Here is a 26,694-nt window from a genome sequence, read left to right on the forward strand (position 1 = left end):
ACATGACAACTGTACAGTTCCAAAACACTACAAGTAACACCGCCCATACAGTTTGTTACTATCCCAGAGAACCTGATTGCGTATTTTGATAAAACGTGATAACAATTTATATTTAACTAGGCAAGTCAGTTAAGAACAAATTCTTACTTACAATGACGGCCTAGGAATAGTGCCTTGTTCAGGGTCAGAATGAGAGATTTTTACCAGATTTTTGTCAGCTCTGGGGTTCGAACTAGCAACCTTTCGGTTAATGGTCCAACGCTATAACCACTAGGCTACCTGCCGCCCCAATAACAATAACAATAACAACAACAACAACACTATTATCCATGAATAACAACAACAAACGACTAATACTACAACTAATAATGATAACAATAATTACAACAAGTACCACATCAATAACAATAGTAGTAAAAATTATAACAATACTTGTAATAATAATTGTATAAATGCACATGTATTATTATTTCTAATATTAATTTATAATAATTTACTCTAGTAAATGTTTATGAATGAGACCCAATGTGTAGGCCTATTCATCTTTCATTTCACCCCTCAGGTAAACATCATATTATATCATGTGGTACCTTGGATGATGCCAACAGAAATGCAGACAGCCCTGGGTTGTGCAACACTTCGAATAGTGACAGAGGAGTGAATTAAGGTACTGACATCCCTAAATCAGAAGATGTTATCTTACTGCTGAGCATCTATACTTTTTTTAAAACCAAATACATTAGCATGCAGTGTACAAGGTAAGACTAATTTACACACATCTGCATAGGAGGCTGTAGCCTAATACATTGCACAATGCGTCTTCTCTGGGTGACACACATATGTCACTTGACTAACAAACACCCCAACAAACAGATGGTAAAAGAAAAGTGGTTGTATTGAGCCAGCTTCGTGGTTCCACGGTACATTGCCTCATCTCACTTTTCTATTCCTACATGTTCATCATCAACATCAGTTTAACAACCCAGTGGGAAAAAAACAGGTTGAATCAATGTTGTTTCCACGTCATTTCAACAAAAACGATTCATTGTGATGACGTTGAATCAACGTGGGAAACGTAACGGAATGTCATCTTTTTTTCACCTAACTTTTCACCTAAATCCAATGACGTGACATTCTTTGTTGATTTTACGTTGACTTCTCATTAGATGACAACTCAACCAAATGTAAACCAAAACTAGACGTTGAAATGACGTCTGTGCCGAATGGGATGATCACTTCCTGGTTCATTCAGAAGGCAGCGTTCTAACCTTGATCTCAAGGATTTATCTGGAATTAGAGCGAAATTCTGACCCCCTGCTGGTACCTGTCAAGTGAGGACAGCTACACCATGAATCAAGACCATAGTAGGGAACATTTCACACCCATTATGAGAGTCCAGTATTCTTGTACTCTGATACAGCTGTGTAAATGCCTCCCTAGAAACAGGAAGTGTAGTAGTCCAAATCTGGCAGGGCTCTGACCCCTGGGAAGATTACACTGGTACACTGTGCATGGATTTAAACATGTCTCCATAATCAGATCCTCTCACACACATGAGCCAGACAGACAGACACACATCTGTTAGATATTATGTGGACAGTGTCAGTGGAGAGAGAGGATAGGGAGAGGTTATTCTGTAGACGGACGAGTTGTTCTGTCTGATTATTTAAGCACACTAAACTACTAATGTTACAGTCATTACAACGTAAAACCATTACAAGGTATAACCGTTGTGTGAGTGAGTGAATGAGAGAGCAATAGACATACCTAGGCTCCAGGTTGAAATATGCTAGCACTTTTTACAACAGTGTTACAGGATGAGCATGTCAGTGCAACAGCTAAACAGCAGCACCACGGCCTTCAGTCTTTTTTAAGTCTTTCATTTGATAATAGCTCCATCTGGTGTTAGCATTCAGTATTACCCATGATAACTGTTATTCAAAAAGGAAAGTGATACATTTTACAATGACACTAATGCTTCATAAGTTATTCACAAAAAATGTATATAATTAAGTGCAATAGTCATGCTAGATCTTATTCAAAATGAACGAAGCACAGAACTTTAGCTGAGAGAGAGCTGTGCTCTAGGGATAATAACATTGGGCGGCAGGTAGCCTAGCGGAACCTTAAGAGCTTTGGGCCAGTAACTGAAAGGGTGCTTGTTCATGTAGTCGGCTGGGGGATTCGAACCATCTGTGGATGTGCCCTTGAGCAAGGCACTTACCCCTAATTCCTCCTGTAAGTCGCTCTCGATAAGAGTGTCTGTTAAATGTAATCTTTATCAAAGAGTGCAGCCTGTGTAAGTGGCTTCATTATTGTTGTTATAGGGGCTTATTTTGTAAATTGTTGTCCCAGTTTATGAAATCTAGTTTCATATTTGAAAATACTGCCACATGACACACTGTAACAGTATGGAGATACTGTAACAAGGCTGGCACCAATACAAAAGTCAGGGAATAGCTCCCTCTGTTGTGTATTTGTGGTTAGTACAGCTGATGTGTTCTTACATATTATGTTTATTCATCTAAAGGCTTAGTTAGAATTCAAGTGTTAATGTGGAGATGCTCCGAATTTCTTTTTGTTGCATTCTCACTGTCAGTTGTTCACAGAATAAAAAGGGAGACCATATTTTTCCAGATTTATTTAACTTCAATATTGTATACATACAAAGTATCTAGAAAGCTACAAAATATCGACCACTTTATCAAGAAGGCATCAAAATGTTACGGAGCAAAGACAAGACCATATGCAGTAGAGAACACATACACATAGCAGGTTTTATTTTCTGTCCCTTGCTCCAACGCTTTACTGTCATGGATATGAAAAGATATCACACTTCTGTACCAAGAAAAGCCAGGATATATAATTTTATACAAAGCACCTTTTTACAAAAAAAAATCTCTGCACACAAACCCAATAGTTGTTTTTATGATACTATCTGAACTATTTAAAAGTTCACTTTAAAGCCAACATCTTAAAATGGTAATAACCAACAAAAAAGGTACCAGTACCTACATTTAGACAAAATTACAAACAAATAACAACAAGAGCTAAACTGCTGATATGTTTGTGTGGAGATTCTGTTACACATCCATGCTTTATGTCCATTTTATTCAGAGTGTCCTCTAGACATCCATGCTTTATGTCCATTTTATTCAGTCTCCTCTAGACATCCATGCTTTATGTCCATTTTATTCAGAATGTCCTCTAGACAATTCATCTGATCAAAGGCAACAGTCTTCTGTTCCCCAGAGATGTGGGAGGTACAGTCAGCTGTTCCAGCTTGGAGCTGACATGTCAAATGTACCAGCAGTGTAGCAGTAACAGCATCACCACCCTCTTGGGGCCTGGAATATACCCAAAATGTCATCACAAACCATCATATACATGTAGAACAATAAAACAGGAACACCTCAGTAAGTCATTCATTAACGTGAACTAGTACACAGGGCAAAAAGGGAGATAAAACAGTCAACAAAGAAAAAATATATATGCCTACTGAACTCCAGTCTCCATAGGGCTGTAGCAAAAATACTGAGCAATTGAACCAACTTTGTCTGTATCCACCAGAAACATTTTCTGCAATGACTCAGAATAAGACGTTCCCATAAATAATTTAGTAAGAATCAGAAAACATGTATCTCTTCTTAAGGTAAAGTTGTAAGCCTATGTGACTTCACAGCTGCTGGAATGAGTCACCAGCATCCATTCTATCAGTTGCTGTCTGGTCAAAGAGGCCTTTCACAGACTATAACTTTACACACATGTATAGTACAGGTACTCTTCTTAACAGATCATTTCTTAAAACCAAATTATATTAATATATCATTTATTTCACCATGGATCGACTCACTCACTGTCCCTTGTCATCTAGTACAAACCTTCAACAAGGCAATGTGGTGATTGGTGTCATTACATCTCTTTTTGGTTTAGCAACACTTAATTCAGAATATTTAGTATTTTCATTGCTGGAGATTCTAAACCAAAGGCACTTCCATGCTACAGTGCAGGACATGACTAGAGATCGTATGTATCTCTGTATTTTTGGTCTTTCAGAACAGGAAAGGCAAAGTCAGTTCTTATTTATGTTAAAAAGTAACTCAGTTTAACTCGTGTGTGTGTGTGGTAAAATTTTGTACCAATATGTATATTGGTGAGTGATTTAATATATTTTTTTGTGCGTGTTAAAAACAAAATACATTCTTAAAAGTGAACCAAGGCCAGTTTGACACCATACAATAAGGCACTGTACACTGTTACACTTTGGCAGATTGTACTGTAGTAGAATTCCTACAAAATGTGAAAATTAGTCACCCAGCTTAGGAAAGAGATCACAGCTTTAGTGGCATCTTTTGGAATTCACACGTCCGTAACATGTTTAAGGCTCGGAATTGGTGTAGGCCACAGATTCATGGGGTGGTGTGAACGTAAAGGCAGCGACATTGGCTAGAACTTAGTAGAAATAACACTGCAATGGCCAGAAAAAAATGCATCATCTGTTTAGAGACAATGAAACTGCATACTGAACACAGCCCGCTGTCTAAGAAGTGATCCATTTTCTCATGGTTATTTCAGGATATCCTAAAACCTTAAATCACACATCTAAAAGAAAAAGGTCAAAGTTAAAATTGGCATGTCCTAGAAGGGGAACCAAGTGCTTAGGACAAGGTGGCAGTCCACTCAGAGTAGCTAAAGTAGTGCGTTCATGGTTTTTAGAATCAAATCCATTTTAATGACTCCGTCGGACACTGGAACAGGACAGATGTTTGGATTCCTTATTGCAATGTAAGACTTGTAAGCCCTGTCTGAGGCAGAGACACAGGTTGAACTAGGCGTCCGAAGCGTAATCACAGTGCATTCATTCTGCTGTTAGTGTCTAAGACCGTGGATTGTCCAGAGGGATCGGTATCTTATTTCCCTGAAAGAAACAGATGTTTTTGTAAAGCAATAACTTCACTATCATGACGCCCACAATCACCTGCCTTCGACTAACTTTCGTGTAGCAATTTTATTATCCCCAAAATGTTTTTAAAAATGCTTTTCTTTGGAAAACCCATTGGTCAAGTGTATATGTACGGTTTGTATATCTACACCACAGGAGGCTGCTGAAGGGAGGACGGCTCATAATAATGGTTGGAACGGAGAAAATGGAATTGCATTTAACACCTGGAAACAGTGTGTTCGATGTATTTGATACCATTCCACTGATTCCACTCCAGTCATTACCACGAGCCCGTCCTCCCCAATTAAGGTGGCACCAACCTCCTGTGACCTATACGCTCACAAATCAACTACAGATATACATGTAGTTTACAGGACCCATGGGGAACAGACAACATTTTCCTAGTGTTTTCTAAGTGTACATTACAAGATCAAAGCGGAAGAAGACAACACACACATAATGTCTGCTGACCAAATCAAACCCAACCAACTGATTCCTTACATACTGCCTTTTTTATATGTACATCCTACAAACAAAGATTGACTTGCCATCCTTAAAATGAAGAATTTATCCTGTATCAAAACATAGAACAACTGTACCGCAATTCACAGCTGCAGTCAAACATCAAATACATACATTAATATACAAAGAAATTAATAACAATAGGCCTCGCCCAAAATGTGACCGAAAAGCAGTGCATGTGTGATTTTCAGCTAGAGGCACTGTCACTTTGTTTTGAGGTTCTTTAGTCTATGTAAAGGGAGGATTCAGGGGGTTCAGGAGTCTCATTCCTTCACCAGTCGGTAGATATGATGCTGCGCACCGTGCTCGCTGTTCGACACCTCGAACACACACGCCATACACAGCAGAGTCTCCTGTGTGTCCCTGTTCGTCACCACCTGGAAGAGACAGAGATGTCATGTTAGTCATTCGGGACCTAACGCAATCCCACTCCATGCAATGCAATGAGCAGTCTCTGGAGAGGAATATGGGTCTCAGGAAAAGGACTTTCCTATGTTAAAAGGCCCACGGACAGATGTCAATCAGCAAACAGTGTGACAAAAACAAGTACATTTGTAAATCTAAGGAATTTAAAGGAGTGTGTGAAGAAAATGAAACAAACAAAACCGGGGCAGGGTTGAGAGTGCACACCCACACATGCATTAAAAAGAGCTCTCTATGCAGTGGAGAATAGGACTTTAAGCCCCCATGTGATGGCTAATAACAGGGGTCCCCACCCTCTCTGATCGCTCCCCCCCCTCCTCCTTTCCTCTCCCCTGCAGATGATAAGGCTCCTCACACTGCGTTCCATCCCCTGTGGAATGTTAGGAATGCAGGAGCATGGAATGATGCTCATCTCAGGCCCCAGTCAGAGCTTCTCTTTTCAGGTTCGCTGGAGCCAAAGGAACCCAGCAGAAAGCTAGCATAAAGGAAAGGGAGGGTCCTAGCCACAGGTTAGAGTAGTGGGAGACTGGCTTTTGTATTTGCCTGCTTTAGGAAGCAGTAGTAGGACGGACAGGACAAGAAGTAATCCTTACCAATAGAATGGTGAAGTTCTCCAGGACACTGTTCATCATGTATTTTTCAGGCAGGTGTTTGAGCTTGTGGATAAAGTTGATCATGTATTCACACATGGGAGACCGGCTTATCCTGTACACAAAGCGTCCGTTCTCAAACCGGGCATACTCCGTCTGGAGAGAGAGAGAACCAACATCCAGAAATGTGTGCCGCATATACTGATAGCTATGTCACACATACTGTATACCTTCACTATATCTGCATCGAACACGTCACCCTCCCTAGGAGAGGGGGTGACCTTGACAATTTATTGTTAAAACGAGAGACCGCCTGGATCTTTAATTTAAAGACACTTGCTCCCTTCGGTCTCATCGTAGAGTTTGATCTGAAGCCATTCCTGTGATGATTGTGTTTTTGTTATCCATTGTAAATAAAGTGTTTGTAGGCCTATATGATATAGCCTAATTGTATCTGTGATCGTATGTAATCCATTCATGCTTTTTTATATGTTCTATTGATATTTGTAAATCGACCAATGAAATCATGCCACAGCTGACCAGGATTACAGACACCTGTGTGTGTCCTTCCAAACTACATAAACTAGTGACTCGCAGTGTTTGTCATGAAATCCTGATGAAGACAGCTTGGCTGTCGAAACCTTGGTAATAAATAATTTCATCTGAACTCCTAAGAGTGTGCGGCTCACCTGAGAACCTCACCTAACCAGGTGTGCGCTTCTTCCATCTACACATATACTGATGACTGAATATGTAATTTACAGAATACGATCATTTTTTGGAACAATAAGACTGGTTGAGTACCCACCTCCACCTTCTCGACCACCTGCTTGCCAAAGGAGCACACCTTAGTTGAGCAGGTGATTGTCATGTTCTCGGAGCTCTCATACTGACTGGTCACTCCATAGAAAGCCCCCGCTTCATCCTGAATGTTGCAGTTCAAGTCAGCCTGGGAACCACAAATAACACAATATAAGTTGTTGGTAAGACATAAATGTGTTCCATTTCTTCATCCATATGAGGTGAGAGAAATGTGTCTTAGCTCAAAAATGGCCATCATCACAATACTGCCCCTCTAAGTGAGAGGGCAATGAGATGACCATTTAATGGAATGCAGAATGTTGTATGGATATGCACCATGCAATGGAAAAATGACAGTGTAGATTGAAAGTCGTAATTTATCTTAAATAAATAATGATCTACACCTGTGAATGTATGACCATCTAGTGGGGTATCAGTGATCAAGTGAACGGATAGTCTTAAATAAATAAAACACTTCTTAGCCACCTCTGAATGACTATGTAAATGTAATCCATATTTGGAACTAGATTATAAGGGAGATTAAATGAAGTTATGTTAAGAGGATGATTCATGCTAGTGAAAAGGAGCAGTGCTCTGAGGGCAGCTCTCCAGGTCCAGGACATCATGTTCATTATGGGGACAAAAAGAGCACATCTCCTTCTATAGCATCCTCCTCCTTCATTAGTCAAAGCAGTTACACTTTAATTATTGTGCAGATTGTGCCTTTCATTTGAAATTCAGATTGGCCGGTCACTTCAAAAGGAATTTGAGCGGGCTGTTCTGGCTGCGATGGCGAGCCCCACTTTGTTGGCTGCCGCTAGTTAGCATTTTCCATTGGGGTAAAATACATGCAATGTTTAAACAGCCATTAAGAGTGCAACCAGGTCACTCCATTGTTTTGAGATATTACACTGAATTAGCGAGCGCTTTGATCACAAGTTCTCCTGCTATGCGAGGCCAAATATAGCAACATGCATTCTGCAGCCATCTTCAGTGTTTAGCCTCTGATTAAACCCGTTCACTAGAGATGAAACCAAACAAATTCCGTTTTCTCTGGGTTGTAAAACAGGAAATGCTTTATACCACAGAAACAACATGAGAAATGATATACAATATATATTTATGGAGATACTAATGTAGAACAAAATGCATTCAATCTCACCCGTTTCATTTCACAAGCTAATTAATAGTAAGTAGTTATGTGAACATATTTGTTTAAATATCTGTTTGAGTTTATTTTTCTTCTCCATATCTTTTCTTACTTCTTTCTTCATACAAACACACTGGCCTACTGTACACACTCAAGTGCTATTCAGTCACCAGACCAGTGCAGACACTTTGCAACGTGACACTCACCCAAAATTTTATGAGGAAGAAGGAATTCTGGGGACCCTTGCCAAAGAGCTCCTTCAGTCCTCCTTTCTTTTCAGGGAATTTATCATAAATCTGACGAATGTCCACTGACTCCAGCAAGGCATCGCTGTAGGAGTGGTTCGTCTGTCCGATGTGCACAAAGAGGTGCTTGTTGTACTGGAAGACAGTAAACATGAGGATCTTACACAGCTAATATCAGAAAGACACATATGTAAATCATAAAAAAAATGCTTTTGAGTATTGATCTCTCATGCAGAAGTTGCAGTTTATTACTGTTCTGTTTTCAATAACTGTAGAACATCTGGCTGGCTGAGATCCTCAGCAAAACTATTCTAATTTACAGTACCAGTCAGTCTGTTGTCCATGTGTATGAGATATAAAAATATAAATAAGATATATAGTCATAAGACAAAAAGGAGAAATGCCAGCAAATCCGGGAATATCTTCACAATTAAATCTGTACTATTGTCCTAATGCTCTGGTTGTGAGAGAGTCAAATCTTATCATGAGGGTTATTTCAAAGTCACTGTTGCCCTTTACTTCAGTACCAGAGTGCTGCATGGCCTCTCCAGCCTAGCCTTAAGGCCATGTAACCATCTCAAATATTCAGCTAAATACAAGATTAATGGCTGTTGTCATGCGATATCAATAACAAAATAAAATACTCGGGGGAATGCAGACAAACCAAGACAGATCGCTCACGTCCAAACCAAACAATAAAGAATGTGAGGCATGAGCTTAGGGCTGCTGGTCTGTGTGCCTTTTCACATGACGTGACATTGGTCTGTGGTCCATCTTACTTTCCCTAATCCCAGTGTTCTGTGTTTGTGTATGGTCGGTCAGAACTAGCGAAGGGAATTCAATCTAGTGTGTGCATTCATTCTCGTCTCTTTGATCCTCGACAGTGTGCAGCTAGACCCTCTGTGTGGTGAGAGGGGGACAGAACTGGCCGATAAGAGCTGGAAATGAGTGACAGCTATGTCTCATGAGAGTGGCCATGAATACGGACAATACCCTCCCTATCTTGACATGCTTTTACATGCTTTCATGAAAAAGAAGAGCTATAAGAGCGAGCGGGTATTTTTTCCCTCAACATTAAAACCCCATAAAAAACCCTGAGGTAGTGCCAGTCTGGATACAGTGAATAGGTCAGTGGCAGGGTGTAGTGGTGATGAGTAGCCTGGTAGAGTGGTACATGAAAGATACATATGCAGTGGTGATGAGTAGTGGCAGGTAGCCTAGTGGTTAAGAGCGTTGGGCCAATAAACAAAAGGTTGCTGGTTCCAATCCCCGAGCTGACTAGGTGAAAAACCTATTGATGTTCCCTTGGGCAAGGTACTTAACCCTGATTGCTCCTGTAAATCGCTCTGGATAAAAGTGTCTGATAAGTGAGTATGGGGCCCTGATACTCACTGAGTCTTGGTCTCTCTGCTGCTCCAGGAAGGCAGAGAACTCCACCAGCCGGAGCTTGGATGTCCCGATGGAGCGGCCATGCCACGCTGGGACTGTGGGGGCTGGGGCTGACGTGGGCTCATAGCCTGCATCACAACCACCATGAGCAACACTCAGATAACACAACTCTCTCTCTGACATATCATCAAACTGAATTTATCTCCATAACTCATTATAATGTCAGATTTTAAACAACGCTACAGGTCTACGTATTTAAAAAAAAAAGGAAATTGGTTGTAAGCATGCGTGAAAGCCTTACTGGAAATCGTTGTTGTTACTCCTGGCTGGATGGGATATGCTTGTTGGGTGAACGGCTTGATGCTAAAACAGAGGGAGGATCCCATTAGAAAAATGCAATGGTCTGGAACTTCTACAGAGCAACATATTGAATATATCACTACTGACAAGCATCGAGGAAGAAAGAAGGCTGACTGAAGTATTTGTACGAGAGCCCATTCATTTCTATCTCTGGAACATATAGACCCTTCAACCACTGCACCCACAAAGAAAATATTGGCGAGTACGTGACATAGAGAGCGACAGAGCGAGAGAGTGAGCGGAACAGCAAGAGGGTGACAGAGAGAGGGAGAGAAATGGAAAACAGTCACGTTCCATGTTTTCTGAGATTAGAACACGATACTCACTCTTGTGATGATCCAGGTTGGGCTGTCGATATCATGCCCTGCCAAAACTAGAGAATTAGATATATCAATACAAAACAAAACATCCAAACACATCACTGAAAAATACATCCAAGCAGCACAATTAACACATGTAGTTATCTCGACTAGCATTCGTTTTGATTGTGTGCTTATCAGATGTGGTCAGTTTCCATAAAGCCCTGGTGTGTGTAATGTGATTTGGATGGGACGTCAGCTGTGTTGGCTGGGGAGCAGGGGGCCTGGTGGCTGCCCTCTGTGGTGTGCTGGTCTGAGTGGACCGATAATGCGTTGCCGGCGGGCCTCTTACCCCTGCCGCTCCGGGGAAGGCTGGGCGCGGGATGCCTGGCAGGCCCAGCTTGTTGTGGATGGCGGTAGCAGAGACGATCTGAGCCGAGGACATGGAGGCCATGCTTTGGAGGGCTTTGTCCTTCACGGTCTGATCCTTCAACAGCCGTCACAAAAGGCTTAGCACTCACAGACGGCAAGATGGGGGACATAGAACAGTGATAACAACAGCCACACTTCTAAACACACAAGCACACACACTCGCCTCCAACAACGACGGACAGCATGCATGTTAAAAGCAAACATATTGCGGCAGCCATTAAAGAAGTGGATTGTTTCAAAGGAATGTGCCACAGAGTAAAGTGAAAATTGAATTCCTGTATAAAATGGTAAGTGTAGGCATGCACTTAATAAAAGCAAGTTTCCTTGTTGACAAATCTATCACTAACACACTTCCAACCATATAGAATAGGTAATGGAGTGATTAATAATAACTCCTTTCTCTGTTATTCCTTGAATATAACATAATTCAATAGTTCTTATGTCAAGGTTGGATTTGTCTGCCTGACAGAACACAGTTAACCATAGAAAGAGAATGACTAAAGTAAGTCTGAAGGACGAAAGCTTTGGTTAAGAGTTCCTTTCATGGCTCCTCTCATCAAGTCCCCCCACTCTTCTCCTTATGACCAAAACTGGGATATGCTTAACACCCCGGCCGTCCTACAATCTAAGCTAGATGCCCTCCATCTCACACAAATTATCAAGGAACCTACCAGGTACAACCCTAAATCCGTAAACACGGGCACCCTCATAGATATCATCCTGACCAACTTGCCCTCTAAATACACCTCTGCTGTCTTCCACCAGGATCTCAGTGATCACTGCCTCATTGCCTGCGACCGTAATGGGTCCGCGGTGAAACAACCACCCCTCATCACTGTCAAACGCTCCCTAATAAAACACTTCAGTGAGCAGGCCTTTCTAATCGACCTGGCCTGGGTATCCTGGAAGGATATTGACCTCATTCCTTCTGTAGAGGATGCCTGATTATTCTTTAAAAGTGCTTTCCTCACCATCTTAAATAAGCATGCCCCATTCAAAAAAAATTGAACTAAGAACAGATATAGCCCTTGGTTCACTCCAGACTTGACTGCCCTTGACCAGCACAAAAACATCCTGTGGCGAACTACATTAGCATCGAATAGCCCCCGCGATATGCAACTTTTCAGGGAAGTTAGGAACCAATATACACAGGCAGTAAGGCTAGCTTTTTCAAACAGAAATTTGCATCCTGTAGCACAAACTCCAAAAAGTTCTGGGACACTGTAAAGTCCATAGAGAATAAGAGCACCTCCTCCCAGCTGCCCACTGCATTGAGGCTAGGAAACACTGTCACCACTGATAAATCTACGATAATCACGTATTTCAATAAGCATTTTTCTACGGCTGGCCATGCTTTCCACCTGGCTACCCCTACCCTAGTCAACAGCTCTGCACCCCCCACAGAAACTTGCCCAAGCCTCCCCCATTTCCCCTTCACAGATAGCTGATGTTCTGAAAGAGCTGCAAAATCTGGACCCCTACAAATCAGCCGGGCTAGACAATCTGGACCCTCTCTTTCTAAAATTATCCGCCGCAATTGTTGCAGCCCCTATTACTAGCCTGTTCAACCTCTCTTTCGTATCATCTGAGATCCCTAAAGATTGGAAAGCTGCCGCGGTCATCCCCCTCTTCAAAGGGTGAGACACTCTAGACCCAAACTGTTACAGACCTATATGTATCCTAGCCTGCCTTTCTAAAGTCTTCGAAAGCCAAGTTAACAAACAGATCACCGGCCATTTCGAATCCCACCATACCTTCTCTGCTATGAAATATGTTTTCCGAGCTGGTCATGGGTGCACCTAAACAATATCATAACCTCCATCGATAAAAGACAATACTGTGCAGCCGTCTTCATCGACTTGGCCAAGGCTTTCGACTCTGTCAATCACCGCATTCTTATCGGCAGACTCAACAGCCTTGGTTTTTTAAATGACTGCCTCGCCTGGTTCACCAACTACTTCTCAGATAGAGTTCAGTGTGTCAAATCGGAGGGCCAGTTGTCCGGACCTCTGGCAGTCTCTATGGGGGTACCACAGGGTTCAATTCTCGGGCCGACTCTTTTCTCTGTATACATCAATGATGTCGCTATTGCTGCTGGTGATTCTCTGATCCACCTCTACGCAGACGACACCATTCTGTACATTTCTGACCCTTCTTTGGACACTGTGTTAACAAACCTCCAGACGAGCTTCAATGCCATACAACACTCCTTCCGTGGCCTCCAACTGCTCTTAAATGCAAGTAAAACTAAATGCATGCTCTTCAACCGATCGCTGCCAGCACCTGCCCGCCCGTCTGACTAGCATCACTACTCTGGACGGTTCTGGACGACTGTAAACTCTCCTTCCAGACTCACATTAAGCATCTCCAATCCAAAATTAAATCTAGAATCAGCTTCCTATTTTGCAACAAAGCATCCTTCACTCATGCTGCCAAACATACCCTCGTAAAACTGACTATCCTACCGATCCTTGACTTTGGCGATGTCATTTACAAAATAGCCTCCAACACTCTACTCAGCAAATTGGATGTAGTCTATCACAGTGCCATCCGTTTTGTCACCAAAGCCCCATATACTACCCACCACTGCGACCTGTATGCTCTCGTTGGCTGGCCCTCGCTTCATATTCGTCGCCAAACCCACTGGCTCCAGGTCATCTATAAGTCTTTGGTAGGTAAAGCCCCGCCTTATCTCAGCTCACTGGTCACCATAGCAGCACCCACCCGTAGCACGTGCTCCAGCAGGTATATTTTACTGGTCATCCCCAAAGCCAACTCCTACTTTGGCCGCCTTTCTTTCCAGTTCTCTGCTTTCAATGACTGGAACGAATTGCAAAAATCACTGAATCTGGAGACTTATATTTCCCTCACTAACTTTAAGCATCAGCTATCTGAGCAGCTTACCAATCATTCCACCTGCACACAGCCCATCTGTAAATAGCCCACCCAACTACCTCATTGCCGTATTGTTTTGTTTTTTTGCTCCTTTGCACCCCAGTATCTCTACTTGCACTTTCATCTTCTGCACATCTATCACTCCAGTGTTTAATTGCCAAATTGTAATTATTTTGCCACTATGGCCTATTTTTTGCCTTACCTCCCTAATCTTAATACATTTGCACACACTGTATATAGATTTTTCTACTGTGTTATTGACTGTACGTTTGTTTATCCCATGTGTTACTCTGTGTTGTTTGTGTCACACTGCTTTGCTTTATCTTGGCCAGGTCGCAGTTCTTAACTGGCCTACCTGGTTAAATTAAGGTTAAATTTTAAAAAATAATTTTTTTTAAATGAAAGGCTTCAGCTCAATACAGTACACGAGGACTACTCTCAGCCTTTTTGTATCAGAAAAAATGTAATCACATTTAATGTTGATATCAAGCAAGGTTAATTAATCGATAGCAGGTGTAGTGAGTTAGGGAGTTAGTGTCTGAGGGAACGGTGGAAAAGTACTCGCTAGCATCAGTTCCACCCAGTAGTCTGCTGTATACCATCCAGCTAAACCGTATCTATGGCATTCTGTTTCTACTGTGTTTTCACAGCAGCACAAACGAACAGAAATGTCGTTTCTTATCCCAACACAAGTAGAGCAGTATACAGTATGACTTCTGACCCATCCCTACAGAACTAGGACCCCCATGAGAACACATGCAGAAGCTGAGGGTGAGGGTGAGCATGCTGGCAAGAGCTGTACAGTATCTGTAGATGCAGTGGTGTGAAGCTATGACAGAGGCCCACAGACTAGACAGTCACTGGGCTGCAGCAGCAGCTATGGTACTATAGCAGAAGCAAAGATACTCAACCAGCTGACAGGTCTGGCAAGAGCAGAGCCAGGAGCTTGGACGGATAATTGATACTTACCATGCTTGTAACCTGAATGCAAACAAACAAGGTTTTATTGTAATTTTACAATCTATCTGGACAACAATCCTGCTTTAGCAAGATGTAAAAATTTATGTTTTATCAATCAGCATTTTGATTTCAATGATCCAACACACAATACCCTGATAACAAAGAGCATTTCTAGAAATCACTTTAATCAATTTGACAATGTAGGTGAAAGTTGTATGATTTCATTCAATTAATAAGATTTCAGTTAATCAGATTTGATTATAATAATGCTTGCAAAATTATATGAATTCTATTGAATCATATTTTAGGACATTATATCCTTTGGTCGTAACAAAAATGTAAGAAAACCTAGACTGACAAAATACCATTGTTAAATGGTATAAAATATTCAAATGTGTATTCAAAGCAAACTGCACTTTGAAGTATTCATGCCATGTCCTCTGTCAAAACATTACACTGAAATAATGTATCAGTACAGGAACCTCAGACTCATTAACAACTAGCACTGCTGTCACACTGAAATTTGGATAATAATAATGTGGGGTGGAACATTTTGGAGAATGTGGTGGACTTGGAATGTCTGAGGATTTGATCACTATGGTCAGCTATGGTTTGAGAGAAGTAGCACAAAGAATGGCACCATAATGACTGTCATTTCACTCAACATGTCTCAGATAAGAAAAGAGACAGAGCAGATTTACAGAGATGTTCCCTGTAAAATGGAAGGGGACGCGTGCCTTTCTCTTTGCTGCTGATCTCTAATTTGCTTTAGATGAGAGTAGACAGAGACCCGTACAAAAGATGGCTGTTTTAACTCAGACAGCCGCACTGTGCCTGAAAGACCAGGCATTCACAGCTGGCTGATACTCACTCTCTCTCTCTCACACACACACACACACACACACACACACACACACACACACACACACACACACACACACACACACACACACACACACTAATGAGGGGTCATTAATCCATCTGAACACTGGGAACAGGGGAAAGTCAAAAGATGTAGTCATCCCCTCATAAAGACGAGAGAGAAAGAAATCTGGTCCTTAAACACACATACATTACCAAATGACCCTTGGGGAAAAAAATTGAATTACAGGTACATGTATTACAAGATTACACCTTTCACAATATATTTTATTTCACAAGACATTTTTGAAAAGGTATGTTTGGTGTTAGCCCATGATTTTCAACACTGATAAAATGAGTCACAGAGGAAGAATGTAATAGGACAGCTACACATGTACACAGAGAAAAGAAGGCAACTGATAGCCATGTCAATGTGATAGCCTAGAGTTATCAATATGGAGGGTTGGCACAACAGCAGAGAGGGCAGTTGAGATGCTGCTTCCTCATGGTCTTAACTCAGCATTGACAGGGGAAGATGATTAGGTTAAAACAGAAAAAAAAGAGACAAAGGTTTTTTCATAGACCACCCTTAGTCTTTGAACCTAAACCCTTTTAACATGCAGCACATCAGTGGCTGATAGTGTGTCTGCTTATGACATGTAAACAGACTTCTGCTGATGACCTCTGAACTTCAGCTCTCAGCCACTCACCAACAGCCAATGCATCTTGCCAACATGCTTTCCCACATACAGTACAGATAACACCAGTACCAACCTCTGATTCTGGGTTCACATTGTCATGCCAAACAGAAAGAAAGAAGCAACAAAGTCTACAAACTGTGAGTGCCATTTGCTTTGAGGGTTTTATAAGGATCCACACAGTTGGGCTCATTTTAATTTAACTGAGGAAATGATGACATTGCCTTTCGGATGTCTGGACTAACATGAACATATTTTTCTTGGCAAAAAATACAGAAGAAAGTGAAATTCTTTAAGCTCTTATTAAGAGTGTCAACTCTGAGCTCTGTGGAACAGATTTAGAATATTTAGCAAGCCTTGCTCTCATGAGAATATTGAATTTCTCATTCACATTATATCTATGTATGCTCCCGAGTGGCGTATCGGTCTAAGGCACTGCATCTCAGTGCTAGAGGTGTCACGACAGACACCCTGGTTTGAATCAAGGCTGTATCACAACGGGCTGTGACTGGCAATCCCCATAGCGCAGCGCACAATTGGCCCAGCGTCGTCCGGGTTTGGTCGGTGTAGGCCATCATTGTAAATAAGAATTTGCTCTTAACTGACTTGAATAGTTAGCATTTTAAAATTTATTTATTTATTTATCTATTTTCAGACTTGCATTATGGACACTAGTAATACTATATCTTATATTTTTCACAAACCTAAAATATATTTCTTACGTTTTTGAACAGATCCTTACAATTGTTTTCAAAGCAAATTCACTTATTGTTCAATGACAATAAAGAAAATAGAAATAAAACACTTATGGAGAGGTGTGTGTGTGTGTGTGTGTGTGTGTGTGTGTGTGTGTGTGTGTGTGTGTGTGTGTGTGTGTGTGTGTGTGTGTGTGTGTGTGCGTGTGTGTGTGTGTGTGTGTGTGTGTGTGTGTGTTATATTATGAATTCTAATCATAAGCAGGGGATCTAGGCTACGGGAATCAGAGCGTCAGGCATTCACTCTGTCACCACGGGAAACAGGAAGTAAGACGACGCACAGCAACCACAAGCCCAAAAGCAGAAAAGCGCATACCTTTAGCTTGGAATGAAACTCACGAGATTTCCTTCTGGCAAGAACCTGAATGTGACTAGACACCTGCGGGGTAGGGGAAGGGAGGAAAACAAAGGAACAGCCTGTAACCATGGCGATGAAAAGCCCCCCTGCAACTGGGCAAAGCCAGACGTACCTTGATGGCAGCTGAGATTTCTCGAACTTTCTTTCTTGCTAAGACCTGTATGTGACTAGACACCTCCATTTTTTAAAACAAAAGAAGAGAGAAAAAACAAGAAAACCAAAAATACAAAAAGGATTACACATCTCTTTGTTGAGAACACTTCAGGGGGATTTGAGTTGCCCAATAGGATAATAGAAGCATCTCCAAGCCACACACCAAGCTCACAGCCACAAAGCATTGTGTTGCCTGTTGTTGTCACTTAAGTGAGCTGATTAAGAAGGATGCAGGCCTCTTTAGCACACATTAACAGGGCGCAGATGTGATCGACTGTGTACTGAATGAGAATCGGCCAGTCTTGTATTCTTAAGGGAGCCGGATAAGGTGTTTCAGAGGCCCATGCTGCTTTCAACATTCACACAGACTTGGAAATATGTCATGCTTTTGTATAAAATATTCAGTAGTGTAAATGGTTGGCTATAGTAAGATAATGTGTGGTCAGTCTGTATTTCTGACGGGGGGAGGGACGAACACTTGGTCTGAGGGGGATTTCCTTCCTCTCCTCTCGGTCTTAATCAGGCCAATCACACACAAGTGGCTGTTGAGGCAGTTCACCAGGGAATGATCAACGCCTAAAAGCATGTCTGTTAATAGGGGAGCAGGGTGATGGAGAAGTGCTCTGTTCCATCTTGCCAAAATAAGATTACAATTACAATTCAATCTGACATTCCTTATTTTAATCAACCTATGTCTTGATATTGTTTTCTCTAGTCTCATACAGAACAGGGCTCTTTAGTTAGAACAGTGAATGTGGAAGTAATCATCATATTTCAAATGATGTTAATTAACTCAAATAAATTACCATTATTTCTGATTGAGACTGATTTATTAACATCTCAACACTTCAATAATTAAATATCAAATATTTGTGTTTTTTGGTTGTACCATAAATTACAGCAGGCAAACAACCTTCTATCTTGTGTGATCCCCCATTGAGAGAGTGAATTACAGAGACATAGCACACATGACTTTTCTCTAGCTGGCTGATCAATTCCCACCCAGCTATAGAGTGTCAGTCTGGACACAGTGGTGTTTATCATGGACATACGAGCATGACTTCCTGCTCAACCAGACTGATGGACCTCAAGGCCAGACACCTTCCCACCAACTTATATTATGGGAGCTTATGGGTAACATCTATTTATATCTACAGTCTGTTGCTTACATCAACTGGAAACTTATAACAGACAACAATAATGTTGTTATTAATCAATGTCCTATCATCTATGTCCTAATCCAGTTTCTGTTGTGATTATTTTAAAATACTGAATACATTTTTTTACAACAAATATTGAGTAATGTATATATCTTATAACACTCTTCCGGACGGAACGAGTGTGTTATAGTTGCGTTACTGTAATGTGAGGGTGTCCAAGTCTGTGTGTGTGTGTGTGTGTGTGTGTGTGTGTGTGTGTGTGTGTGTGTGTGTGTGTGTGTGAGAGAGAGAGAGAGAGCTTTTGCAGAGGCATCTTCTCATGCAGGATAACTGTAAGAAGACTAAACACATCCAGGGTCTGGTAAGACAGCCTCCCATCAGACCAAGCATGCAGCAAAGCTCCATGCAAGTGTGTGTGTGTGTGAGTGTGTGTGTGTGTGTGTCCTGTGTTCTCTCCATCAGAAACACAGGCAGCAGGTACATTCAGGTGTGATGGCCTTCTTCAGTTTTAACATGCCATGCAAACGTTTCTGCTCCCCTCTTACCTGCTTCCTCGTCCTCGTCTTTCCAGTCCGAAGCTTGATGTATCGGGCTATCAGCTCATTCCGACCTGCAGAAAGCACACAGCAAGGAGAGAGAGAAAGGTTAGCACAAAATAAGCCATCATTGAGATCCTGGATTTCACGTGTCCTTTTAATTTACAATGACACAAATGAAGCACACAATAGTCAAATATGCTTCATACTGTATAATCATCAGACATTAACATCTCACTATATACATCTCGACAAACAAACAAACAAAAATCCAATTGAAATGTAAAAGCCGCATGTTGCATTAGCATGCGAAAGCCTTACAACAAGCATACAGCCTTTCAAACTCATCTAATTGAATCCCATTCTCTTCAAAGCCTCACGCTATGAAAAGAAACTGACCCAGACATTCATACTGTTACTGTAAATAATGCCACTGGAAATATATTAATTTAAGCAGTGCTGTTCTCACTAAATGATTATTAAAGCATGGGCTTTGTAGTGATTTCTAATTAATGGCAGCTCCAAACATTCTTCTGCCCTCAGCTCGCCTCTAATTGCTGCAGTGATGCACAATGACCCCTGCTTAGCCTTTTCATATGGTAATAACATACCGCCACCCCAAAACTATTACGCAAATTATAGGTAAGGAGCCACTCTAATTATGTGTCCAGCTGAAGGCAACCAATGCCATGGACCTACTTCTCCCTCCCATGTAATGCAACACGTCCTTTAAACAACCAAACAGGCTTTTTTTCTCCAGCTCAATGAAAGGCCGTGTCTTGATATTTCACTTAGCGTCATCAATATACAACGGTACATTGGCTACGGAGCAGTGACTGTGTTCTCAGAATGGAAAAGCTACAACATGTCCTGTGAAAGGCAGTGGATGGACCGCCTAATGCAGATGCTGCACATGAGGATGGTGAATAAAGTGAAGTATAGAACAAGCGTAGTGGAGGTGGTGGCAGGCAGGTCTGGGTTGTTAGGCTGGGGCTGTATGTGCTGCCTGTTGTTTGTGTAATGTCACACCGAGGCAGCCAGGCAGAAGCCTCCACCTGCTGTGAACCCAGGGAGCGCGCTCTGTTCAGGTGTGCCAGATGAAAGGACGTTCAGTCTCGGTATTGCCCCTTGAGTTACTGCCATTAACAACACCTGTCAACGGAGAGGGTCTCTCTCTCTCTCTCTCGCTCCCCCTCTCTCTCTGGCTGTCTCCCTCAGTGTTATTTTTGGATGCCAGAGGGGTTTGGATGCCAAGATGTTTGCTTTCACTATTTTATCAAATGTATTAGCCCCTAGATTCACTACTGGCTCTATATATAAGCATTTCAAATGTTCAGTTTCTTTTGAAAGAAGACACCCTGATGTAGCAGATTTACTAGTGCCTTTTCAAAATAGCACATTTAAATCAACGCACTGATAAAACTGAAGAAGTTAAGTAAACACATGTTGTGTAGCACAACACCTTGCTCCATGTGTCTGGCACACCCAGACAGGTGTTGCTCTGCTGCGTGACGGGGGCTGGGGATTGTTGTGGGCGAGGCACCAGGAGGAGGGGTGTGGCAAGAGTCGTGACCCAAGTCTCGCCTCCTCACAAGGAGCATTTAGACAAGGCCAGGGTGACTGAATCAGGTCTCCTTCCCCTGGAAAAATAAACAGCATCTGGGGATTTCAATCCCGGCCCGGGCCTCCCAGCATGCCTGCACTGTAATCTCTCCCAGATGAACCTCGGGGCCGCGCTGTTTTCAATAATTCACACACTGTGTACACATAACATGACAATAAGGGCATTCATGCAGACGCCTGATTCCTAGATCAAAGCACACAAATGCTTACTGCTGAATTTTCTTTTTTTTCTTGACCAGGCTGAAAAAAGACTGCTCAGCGGGTCTTGGCGAACCTGCTTTCTTTCCTGTGTTTCCACTGCAAAACAACATTTGCTAAAACAGCAACTGGCCACATTCATCACTCTGAATCCACTTTATTCAACCGCTCTCCGACCTACTTAAAATGTTTCTAAGGGGCAATACTGTGTCTCCCGTAAACTAATCAACACTTGTGTTTTACTCTGAGAGATGTGGCGCAGTGCCTGGAGTCGCACGGTAGAGAAGTTACCCCTGTTGAGAGTTCTAATTCAACGTTTTAAAGTCTGGCCTTTTCATTTCCCTGGAACCTAAGCAATGCCAGATGACTTTCTTTCTCCCTCTCTCTCTCTCTCTTTCCTTTTCATTCACACTTTTCAAGTACAGTTGTGTTTTTAATTTCCTCTTTTAAAAGCACATAACATAATTGGAAACAATTGGCATTGGATCAAACAAGCTTTTCGATGCCATGAACGTTTTTACTTAACTAAAGTGAAAGAAGCAATTCAATTCATACAAATGAGAACAATCAATTCAAAACAGATTAGCAGATTATTTCAATAAGAATCAACAGATTACTATGCCCTAAACAGTGAGAACCAACAGCATTCAGAGAGTTGAAAGTTGTTGTGAACCAAGATGACCCTTTTCTCCACATGAACATCAGGCTCCCAGCTCTGCTTCATCACACATGCTTATTTCAACTCTGTGGGAGGTAAGAGTCTGAGCTGACGTGAGCTGTTCATCTTATTTAGTGAGGTATACGACTGGGATGAATTACTACCCCTAAAGACGCTGAAGCAGCAGCCTGTTTTACTCCACTGTCTGTCAACACGTTGGCCAACACCTTCTCCCAACGCAAGACCAGACTTTTACGCTGGTTACGCTGGCCTGGCTTCTCTGCATCTCTCCTTCAGAGGTTTCCCGCTCGACAAAAGTAACCCTGCATCGTAACCGATGATGCCCTGGGCATCCGCCTGAGTTACAGAGCGCTGGAAGGGAATTGCTGAGGGTGAAGCTCTCAATCTTTAGGAGTTGGGACCATCGTAAGGACACGTGATTTCATTTTCACTCAGGTTGACGGGTGGATAGTTGTGCCCCACTGGAGGAAAACAGGGAAAGTAATGGCGAAGGGATGGGGGTTGACTGAGGGAGTTAACTCTTGAAGGAGGGGTTTTGTTGTCACTCAAAGCAGCAGGAAAAGGATTAGATATTTATGGTGTGATCCCCAGAGTAGAGTCATGCTAATAGGTATGCTCTGTGGATTCCTTCCCCCCGGTAAGAATGGTCTCCTCTGAATCTCAATGACCCTGAAGGTCCTGGGCCATATCAATGGCACTCAAACCACCGCACCACAAAGAGCCAGTTGGTCCACTCTTCCTGGGATTGTCCCCCAGAGCTGATTCTTCATTCAGTCAGAAATCTAATTTGGCCCTGAGCATCCTTCCTCCCTGGGAGGATCCTGGAACAGCCTCACCCTGGTCCCTAGCCCTGCTGGGTGTTACAATAGTAGTAGAGAATAAAGTCACAGTCCACTCAAGCCTGACCACAGGAATGCACTTTTTCTGCCCCTGCAATCAAAAATCTAATCAAATCTTATTTGTCACATGAGTTGAATATAACGGGTGTAGACTTAACCATTAAATACTTGCTTACGAGCCCTTCCCAACGATGCAGAGTTAAAAAATAATCATAAAAAGAAAAAATGTAACACAAGAGGAATAAAATACACAAGAATGGATCTATATACAGGGAGTACCAGTACCAGATCAATGTGGATCTATATACAGGGAGTATCAGTATCAGATCAATGTGGATCTATATACAGGGAGTATCAGTACCAGATCAATGTGGAGCTATATACAGGGAGTATCAGTACCAGATCAATGTGGATCTATATACAGGGAGTATCAGTACCAGATCAATGTGGAGCTATATACAGGGAGTACCAGTACCAGATCAATGTGGAGCTATATACAGGGAGTACCAGTACCAGATCAATGTGGAGCTATATACAGGGAGTACCAGTACCAGATCAATGTGGAGCTATATACAGGGAGTACCAGTACCAGATCAATGTGGAGCTATATACAGGGAGTACCAGTACCAGATCAATGTGGAGCTATATACAGGGAGTACCAGTACCAGATCAATGTGGAGCTATATACAGGGAGTACCAGTACCAGATGAGGTATTTGAGGTAGATATGTACATGAAGGCAGGGTAAAGTGACTAGGCATCAGGATAGATAATAATAAAAGTAAAATAGTGTGTATGTATGTGTGTGTGTAGTGTAGTGTAGTGTAGTGTGTGTGTAGTGTATGTGAATGTTTGTGGGTTTTGCGTGAGAGTGTCAGTGTCAGTGTAGTGTGTGTGTGAGTGAGTGTGTATATATAGTCTTGTGAGTGTGCATAGAGTCAGTGCAAGATAGGGTCAGTGCAGATAGTCCGGGTAACCATTAATTAACTATTTAGCAGTCTTATGGCCATTTAGCAGTCTTAAGGCTTGGGGATAGAAGCTGTCTCGGAGCCTGTTGGTCCGAGAGCCAATGCTCCGGTAAGGTTTGCCGGACGGTAAGGGTGTACAAACACACTTTTAAATCAGTATGTGGTGGATGACCTGCTGCTTAGGCCTATTAGCTGTCATGGTTCATACAGCAGCACCACTTCTTTCATGGTTTGAAACATCTCAGGTATGTAGTTATTGTAGCACATAACACGTTCCACCATTAAACTGTAAAAATGTTTTTGAGTGAGACTGCAGTAGTCAATGAGGTTAACTGGCCTAGCTGGAAAGTCCACCCCCCCCCCCCCCCCCCCCCCCCCCGCTCTATCCCTCCCTGGACTGTTGGGGTTTACACAGCTGCTGTGTCTGCTTGCTCCTAGCCCCCATTGAACACCCCCCTACCGCCAGCCCCCATACTGCCTCTACCCCCACCCCACTCATACCCCCTCTGGTGCTGCTGGAGCCTGCTGCCCCCAAAAATAACAGACTCCCAGTTTATTTACAACTCCTCCACTTTCCCTAGGCGTATTCTGACAATGTTCCATCACACTACTTTGAGTAACATTAGCATTACTCTGAGTTGAACTCCCTCTTCAGTAATAATTTCCTCTGACCTTTATAGTCTTTCTCAATGTTTCAAAAATCCCCACTGTGTCATTTTTTGTCGAGCGCTCCAACTCCTTTCTACCTTGAATGAGTCCTTTTGGAAGATTTTCTTGGTAAGCCCTTCGCATCATTTATATGTCTTGACTGTCTCTCCTCTTCCGTTCTCATCACATTACTTTCTCTGTATTCAAACTAATCACTGCTAACAAAACGTCCATCATTAGCTGTTCTATGGAAAGGAGAGAATCTGAGTCTTGCAGGAGATACAGTATATGGATGTTTGAGTTGAAGTTAGTTCATCCCACTTGTGTAGACCACATGTCCTTCTGCTTCAGCCCATATTCTAAAGTGTCCTGCTACTTATGAGTGGTGAGTGACACCGGGGAAAGACAGGTGGTGCTGTGGCCTGACTATTGTCACCTGCCAGGAGAACAGCAGTGCTAGAGCCTCATCTGAAGAAGGGAATGAGATAGATCAATAGCCTGGGTCATGTGGCCATAATATCCACAGAATATATATGGCATGAGATATTAATTTAGCTCGAAAATGGTGCTGACCCTCCAGAACTTGAACTCAGCCCAGACACACATGTTCTCACCCATGGCAGTGATGAGATACATTTCTCCAGAGGGTGAGCTGGTCAATTATATAAGTATAAATGAACTTGATGTGCATAAATTTGCCATTGATCACGCACCCAGAGGCTATTGTAAACGAAGCATCTCCACTGGCATATCAATGAAAAGATCATAAAATCTGAAAAGGCCCCAAAGCAATGCACCTGCACATGATAAACATTGGAATAATTTAGGTTATGGTGTATTAAACGTTTTAACTGCCTTGGTTACGTCCTTCGAGTGGTAATAACAACGCTTTGCTGAAGGTTTTTTTCCTCCTTTTCAAGGCGCTCATTTCCTGTAGCAGCACTTTTGTTTAATGCAGGCACAACCACAGTCACATCTGGTCCGGCGGTGGGCGATGATGTCAATGGATGTTGAGACCGTGCTGGGCCTGGCTCCATGTCAGCCAGCGGTGCGCTCACTCATGTGGTTTTAACTCTCTCCTCTTAGTAGGAGCACAGGACACGCCTTGAACAGCACAGGGGGCAACCTCTCGCCGACATGCCCCGCCCCACCAAACACGTCTATCCTTCGTTCTCATTACAATGTCATTTTCTCAAGTGTCACTTGTCAAGGCCCAAAAGGAACCACCAATGTAATTTCGCCCAGGCTTAACCAGAATTAGACCTGTGAAAGCTTAACACGCTGTAAGATGTTAGGGCACTGCTCAGTCATTATCTCAACCCAATATTTAGAACCTTGTGCTGTAGGAAACTACTGGGTAAAGCACCTATTACACATTCCCCAGTCTCAAAACATTAATTTGTAAGTCAGGGAGCACTACAGGGGACTTTCTCAAACCAGAGAAAGTGCTTCTATCCTATCCTATCCTATCTCTCTCTCTCTCTCTCTCTCTCTCTCTCTCTCTCTCTCTCTCTCTCTCTCTCTCTCTCTCTCTCCCTCTCTCTCTCTCTCTCTCTCCTCCTAAAGACACAGGCATCTATGTAAGTATTGATTACATGAATGCCTGTCAATGTAAATGGCTTGACAGTTTTCCTGTCTGGGCAGAGTTAGAGCAGCATTGATCCTTTTCCGTTGGGTTTCCTGTCCCAGAATGCAGTGTGGGCCAGAGGCCAGCCTCTCTCTCTATGTGGATGGAGTAGCAGGTTCAGATAATAGGCCTGAATTCCTTGTCATCCCTGATAGATGACTCAGGGGTTTCAGGCTGACATTAGCATTACAATAGACTAAACCAACAATCTGGAGGCATTCAGCAGGATGGGCCCTGGCTGGGTTAGGGTGTGGGTAGAGGAGGCAGAGAGCCTTTAACTTGACAAGAACAGCGGCACACTGGGAAACAGCGCTTGCCAAGAGGAGAACCTGTCACTACACTAACAATAAAGGAGACTTGAGGCCTGGAAGTTGAACAGGTGACAGACAATGTTGTCCTACGTTTGGCTGTCAGTTTCAAGTAACCTACATTTGAATATGTACAAAATAATTTTTTTAAATGACGCAACAATAGCCCAGTTTTATAATCATTAAACATAATCACACTACAAAAGTATGTTGTTTGTATTGGTGTTAATTGTACAAAAACAATTATTGCTGAGCTGCCAAGGTGAACAAAACAAT

At 42.3% G+C, this 26,694-nt stretch overlaps 1 protein-coding gene across 10 annotated transcripts in view; it reads right to left on the reverse strand.

Moving 5' to 3' along the window:
• Positions 1 to 2,621: 2,621 nt before the first annotated feature.
• Positions 2,622 to 26,694, reverse strand: part of LOC115203057 (transcriptional enhancer factor TEF-1) — a 57,350-nt gene continuing 33,277 nt past the window's right edge. For 2 of the 10 annotated variants that reach the window (XM_029767366.1, XM_029767367.1), the window contains exons 4-15: positions 19,539 to 19,603; positions 17,793 to 17,855; positions 17,639 to 17,701; positions 15,018 to 15,029; positions 11,074 to 11,208; positions 10,749 to 10,795; positions 10,364 to 10,425; positions 10,066 to 10,190; positions 8,635 to 8,808; positions 7,286 to 7,426; positions 6,481 to 6,633; positions 2,622 to 5,841 (exon numbers count right to left, since the gene is read on the reverse strand). In XM_029767366.1, coding sequence (XP_029623226.1) covers positions 5,728 to 5,841; positions 6,481 to 6,633; positions 7,286 to 7,426; positions 8,635 to 8,808; positions 10,066 to 10,190; positions 10,364 to 10,425; positions 10,749 to 10,795; positions 11,074 to 11,208; positions 15,018 to 15,029; positions 17,639 to 17,701; positions 17,793 to 17,855; positions 19,539 to 19,603 — 1,154 coding nt within the window. In that variant the 3' untranslated portion in view covers positions 2,622 to 5,727. Of the gene's footprint in view, positions 5,842 to 6,480; positions 6,634 to 7,285; positions 7,427 to 8,634; positions 8,809 to 10,065; positions 10,191 to 10,363; positions 10,426 to 10,748; positions 10,796 to 11,073; positions 11,209 to 15,017; positions 15,030 to 17,638; positions 17,856 to 19,538; positions 19,604 to 26,694 lie in introns of those variants that run through there. The other 8 variants (XM_029767368.1, XM_029767374.1, XM_029767370.1 and 5 more) reach the window with 7 other exon arrangements.

Source organism: Salmo trutta, chromosome 12, assembly GCF_901001165.1.
Source record: "Salmo trutta chromosome 12, fSalTru1.1, whole genome shotgun sequence".
NCBI lineage: Eukaryota > Metazoa > Chordata > Actinopteri > Salmoniformes > Salmonidae > Salmo > Salmo trutta.